The sequence below is a fragment of the Microchirus variegatus genome, assembly GCF_963457635.1.
Source record: "Microchirus variegatus genome assembly, chromosome: 4".
NCBI classification, from domain to species: domain Eukaryota; kingdom Metazoa; phylum Chordata; class Actinopteri; order Pleuronectiformes; family Soleidae; genus Microchirus; species Microchirus variegatus.
In genome coordinates this window covers 37,889,215-37,895,359 of record NC_139805.1, presented here as the reverse complement: position 1 = coordinate 37,895,359, position 6,145 = coordinate 37,889,215, and the positions used below count along the sequence as shown (strand labels likewise).

Sequence of the window (6,145 nt, the reverse complement as noted above, 5' to 3'; positions counted from 1 at the left end):
CTTTAGACCACTTCAAACCACTTTGGACCACTTCAGACCACTTTAGACCACTTTAGACCACTTCAAACCACTTTGGACCACTTCAGATCACTTCAGACCACTTTAGACCACTTTAGACCACTTTAGACCACTTCAAACCACTTCAGACCACTTCAGGTCACTTCAGACCACTTTAGATCACTTCAGACCACTTCAGGTCACTTCAGGCAACTTCAGACCACTTCAGACCACTTTAGACCACTTCAGAGTCAGAGTCAGTGTGAGATGTTTTCAGAAAATAGAATCTGACACTTTGACTCTTACAGAATGACGAGGGAGACCTCTGGTGGACAGCGGTGGTACTGCTTTCCCCGTCGCACCAGGAAAATATTATTATTATCATAAATATAAATATTATAATATAATTATATTTTTATATGAATAATTTTATTATAATAATATTTATTTATATAAATATAATAACATAATAAAATACATTTTGTATAAATAATTTTATTATATACATTTATAACAGAGTTGTGTCACAGTGACCTCTGACCTCTGTCACAGTGACCTCTGACCTCTTCTGTGTCACAGTGACCTCTGACCTGTGTCACAGTGACCTCTGACCTCTTCTGTATCACAGTGACCTTTGACCTCTGACCTCTTGTCCTTGCAGTGCTGAGTATCCGCGGCGCTCAGGAGGAGGAGCCTCCAGACCCTCAGCTCATGCGCCTGGACAACATGCTGCTGGCAGAGGGCGTGTCCGGCCCGGAGAAGGGCGGCGGCTCTGCTGCGGTGGCGGCGGCGGCGGCTGCAGCGGCGTCAGGGGGAGGAGTCGCCGCAGACAACACAGTGGAACATTCAGATTATAGAGCTAAACTGACACAGATCAGACAGATTTATCACACGGAGCTGGAGAAATATGAGCAGGTGAGGAGGTTTCACCTTTATTTATGTTTACTTACTTATTTATTTATTTATTAATTTATGTTTACTTACTTATTTATTTTTTTTATTTTTTTTTTTTTTTTTTTTTTTTATGTTTTTTTTTTAATTTATTTATTTATGTTTTTATTTTTTTATTTATTTATGTTTCTACTTATTTATTTATGTTTTTATTTATTTTTGTTTTCATTTATTATTTATGTTTTTTATTTTTTATTTAGTTATTTATTTCATTTAATTGTTTTCACCTTTATTTGTTTTTATTTGTTTTCACCTTTATTTATTTATTCATGTTTTTTTTTTTATTGTTTTTTATTTATTTATTTGTTTTTACTTATTTTTGTTTTCATTTATTTATTTATGTTTTTATTTTTATGTTTTTTATTTATATATTTATTTGTTTTTAATTATTTATTTATGTTTTTATTTATTTTTGTTTTCATTTATTATTTGTTTTTTATTTTTTATTTATTTAGTTATTTATTTTATGTATTTGTTTTCACCTTAATTTATGTTTTTATTTGTTTTCATCTTTATTTATTTATTTATGTTTTTATTTATTTATATATGTTTTTATTTATTTATTGATGTTTTATTTTATTTTTTATTTTTTTTTTTATTTATTTATTTATTTAGGTGTTTTATTGGATCAATTGATTTGTTTATCGATTGATTTGTTTATTTATTCATCACAGCACGTGAAGAGAAGCTGCAATAAAAATGCGGGATAAATTAAAGTTACCCCTCATCCATTTGAGCGGCGCCACCATGAGGACGAAATGTGTTCATTAAAAATATTGATATTTAAAAAGACAGAGGAGATTTAAATTGTGGTTATGTTAAGGTTAGGTTAGGTTTAAGGCTTTGTTTCGTCTGTTTAAATGCACGGAAGTCTCTTTAATGTTCCTGTTATTAGATTATTATGGGATGGATTTGATCGATAGAACATGAAGTCGTTCATGTTCATTCATTTATTTGATATTAAACCAGTTTTAGTTGAATAAACTCTGTTTAAAAGCTGTTTTGATGACGAGGATCATCCTCTACGCAGACGACACACTCGTGTTCACAGGGTTGTTGTTGTTGTCGTTGTTGTGTTTCTGAGCCGCGTTGTCGTGTTTTTTTATCGCAGGCGTGTAACGAGTTCACGACGCACGTGATGAACCTGCTGCGCGAGCAGTCGCGTACGCGGCCGATCTCGCCGAAGGAGATCGAGCGCATGGTGAACATCATCCACCGCAAGTTCAGCTCCATCCAGATGCAGCTGAAGCAGAGCACGTGTGAGGCCGTCATGATCCTGCGCTCACGCTTCCTCGACGCCAGGTGTGTGTCCGCACGCACATACACGCACACACACATATGCACACACACGCACGCACACACACACACACACATGGTGTTGGAGAGAGTGAATGTCGAGATGGTCTGCTCTGGGGACCCTCTAAAGGGAGAAGCCAAAAGACTGACTAACTGACTGCCAAATAGTGAGCTGTTCTCTATAACCACAGACAGACTGACTGCCAAATAGTGAGCTGTTCTCTATAACCACCAACAGACTGAATGCCAAATAGTGAGCTGTTCTCTATAACCACAGACAAACTGACTGCCAAATAATGAGCTGTTCTAAACATTGTTCACCACACTGACTGCCAAATACTGAGCTATTCCATATATCCACCAACAGACTGCCAAATACTGACCTATTCCACGTTTCCACCAAAAGACTGCCAAATAATGAGGTATTCAATACTGTATATCCACCAAGAAACTTGAGTGACAAAGATTGAGCTGTTTTCCATGTCCACCATGATACTGTCTGCCAAATAGTGAGCTGTTCTGTAAATCCAGCAACAACTGAATGCCAAATAATGAGCTGTTCTCTATAACCACCAACAGACTGACTGCCAAATAGTGAGCTGTTCTCTATAACCACAGACAAACTGAATGCCAAATAACGGGTTGGTCGCAACATTGTTCACCAGACTGACTGCCAAATAGTGAGCTGTTCCGTAAATCCAGCAACAACTGACTGCCAAATAATGAGCTGTTCTAAACATTGTTCACCACACTGACTGCCAAATACTGAGCTATTCTAAACATTGTTCACCACACTGACTGCCAAATACTGAGCTATTCCATATATCCACCAACAGACTGCCAAATACTGAGCTATTCCACGTTTCCACCAAAAGACTGCCAAATAATGAGGTATTCAATACTGTATATCCACCAAGAAACTTGAGTGACAAAGATTGAGCTGTTTTCCATGTCCACCATGATACTGTCTGCCAAATAGTGAGCTGTTCTGTAAATCCAGCAACAACTGAATGCCAAATAATGAGCTGTTCCAAACATTTTTCACCATACTGACTGCCAAATACTGAGCTGTTCCATATATCCACCAAGAGACTGCCAAATAATGAGCTATTCAATACTGTATATCCCCCAAGAAACTTGACTGTCAAAAAGTGAGCTGTTCTCCATGTCCACCATGATACTGTCTGCCAAATAGTGAGCTGTTCTGTTAATCCAGCAACAGACTGACTGCCAAATAATGAGCTGATCTAAACATTGTTCACCAGACTGACTGCCAAATACTGAGCTATTCCATGTTTTCACCAAGAGACTGCCAAATAATGAGCTATTCAATACTGTATATCCCCCAAGAAACTTGACTGTCAAATACTGAGCTGTTCTCCATGTCCACCATGATACTGTCTGCCAAATAGTGTGCTGTTCTGTAAATCCAGCAACAGACTGACTGCCAAATAATGAGCTATTCTATATTTCCACCAACACACTGCCAAATAATGAGCTGATCCAAACATTTTTCACCAGACTGACTGCCAAATAATGAACTGTTCTAAACATTGTTCACCAGACTGACTGCCACATACTGAGCTATTCCACGTTTCCACCAAGAGACTGCCAAATAATGAGCTATTCAATACTGTATATCCCCCAAGAAACTTGACTGTCAAATGTTGAGCTGTTCTCCATGTCCACCATGATACTGTCCAGCAACAACTGACTGCCAAATAATGAGCTGTTCCAAACATTGTTCACCAGACTGACTGCCAAATACTGAGCTGTTCCATATATCCACCAACAGACTGCCAAATAATGAGCTATTCAATACTGCATATCCACCAAGAAACTTGACTGTCAAATGTTGAGCTGTTCTCCATGTCCACCATGATACTGTCTGCAAATAGTGAGCTGTTCTGTAAATCCAGCAACAGACTGACTGCCAAATAATGAGCTATTCAATACTGTATATCCACCAAGAAACTTTACTGTCAAATAGTGAGCTGTTCTCCCTGTCCACTAAGATACTTCCTGCCAAATAGTGAGCTGCTCTACATATCCACCAAGCAGTCGGGCCTCTACTAAAATTGTGGGATGAAAATGTGTGTTTTTGTCGTATAATCTGCAGAAAACGTATAATTGTAAAGACACTACACTGTGTTACAGTGATGATGTGAACGCGTGTTGTGAAACCGGAGCAGAATTTAAAAACAAAAATCTTGTAAATGGATGAAGTCACAGTTTAAATACGTCCGTCGTGTTTCTCTCAGACTCATATACATATGAATGATGCGTGTAGGAGGTCCATCACACACACACTCTGGTTTGCGTGTACCAGTGCCACTTGCTGTGGATTTGCATACATTTCTCAGAGGATAAATCTCACTCAGAGTGTGAGCTGGAGGCAGAACATTTAAATGAGGCGCTGCTTTACAAAGCTGCTCATCTATTCTCTGCTAAATGACTGTGTGCTGGTGCAGCAGCGAGGGGAAGGAGGCGCCCACGAGCTGCACTGATTAATCTGCTGCTGCTGCTGCTGCAGCCTCACGCTGAGCTCATTTGCATATTCTGTAGCAGAGCGGCGACGGATGTTTTAGCACAAAGTCTCCTCTGCGACGCTTTTTTGAGCTGATTTTCCCTCAGGATTATGTAAAGCTCTGTTTTTAAATGTGACACATGTGGACGTGACCTGATGAGAGAAGAGATACAGACGTATACATGTGTTTGTAATGAGGGATATGTGAAGGTGTTAAAGTCACTCACTCTCTCACACCAAAGTCACTCACTCTGACACACCAAAGTCACTCACTCTGCCACACCAAAGTCACTCACTCTCTCACACCAAAGTCACTCACTCTCCCACACCAAAGTCACTCACTCTCCCACACCAAAGTCACTCACTCTCTCACACCAAAGTCACTCATTCTCTCACACCAAAGTCACTCACTCTCTCACACCAAAGTCACTCACTCTGCCACACCAAAGTCACTCACTCTGCCACACCAAAGTCACTCACTCTCCCACACCAAAGTCACTCACTCTGACACACCAAAGTCACTCACTCTCTCACACCAAAGTCACTCACTCTGCCACACCAAAGTCACTCACTCTCCCACACCAAAGTCACTCACTCTCCCACACCAAAGTCACTCACTCTCCCACACTAAAGTCACTCACTCTCTCACACCAAAGTCACTCACTCTCTCACACCAAAGTCACTCACTCTCCCACACCAAAGTCACTCACTCTCCCACACCAAAGTCACTCACTCTCTCACACCAAAGTCACTCACTCTCCCACACCAAAGTCTCCATCACTAACTTATGACTGATTTTAGTGAATTCAGCTTTTGAAATATTTACTTTAGATTTAAGTCGGTGACACAAAGTGACCACACGAGGCAGCAGAGGACCAGCAGCTCCTGTGTCCCTGTGAGCTAAAATCACTGGCTTTCTCTATGGACTTTGGTGTGGGAGAGTGAGTGGTTTACAAACTTCAGTCTTAAGGCCACATTATACTTATCCGTCTGCGTCACCACGTAGACCACTCGAGCCTTTATACTTCTGCGTCGTGGTGACGGATACGCGCTGCAATTTCCCGCCCGATCAGTAGGGGTCGCTGCGCAAGGTTGTTGTGCTTTTGGCTACAGTGAGCAATGGCGTCCAAGAGAGAAAGACTGTTGTTGTTGAAACAGTGGCCGTTTCTCACTTTTCTGTGTCACTGAACGCAGTTTTAAGATAATTTGAGGCGAGAAATTGTCCATTTAGAGTCTAAACATGTGCTGTGTGTGTTAAGATATGACATATTTATAGTTCGGCAGCGTTGAAGTCGGCGATGATCAGCTCCGCCTCTGTGGACGCTCGGTGCTCACTGTGAGTCGGCACAGAGCAGCTTTAGCTCGGCCTGAGGA

The 6,145-nt window shown here is 40.5% G+C and overlaps 1 protein-coding gene across 1 annotated transcript in view; it reads left to right on the top strand.

The window, feature by feature from the left end:
* Positions 1–660: 660 nt before the first annotated feature.
* LOC310926406 (pre-B-cell leukemia transcription factor 1-like) overlaps positions 661–6,145 on the top strand; it is a gene marked incomplete at its 3' end in the record, with an annotated part of 30,616 nt that continues 25,131 nt past the window's right edge. Inside the window, exons 1-2 of the mRNA XM_083888527.1 lie at positions 661–912; positions 2,060–2,250. Of these exons, the coding sequence (XP_083744653.1) occupies positions 709–912; positions 2,060–2,250 (395 nt within the window). The 5' untranslated portion in view covers positions 661–708. The remainder of the gene's footprint in view (positions 913–2,059; positions 2,251–6,145) is intronic.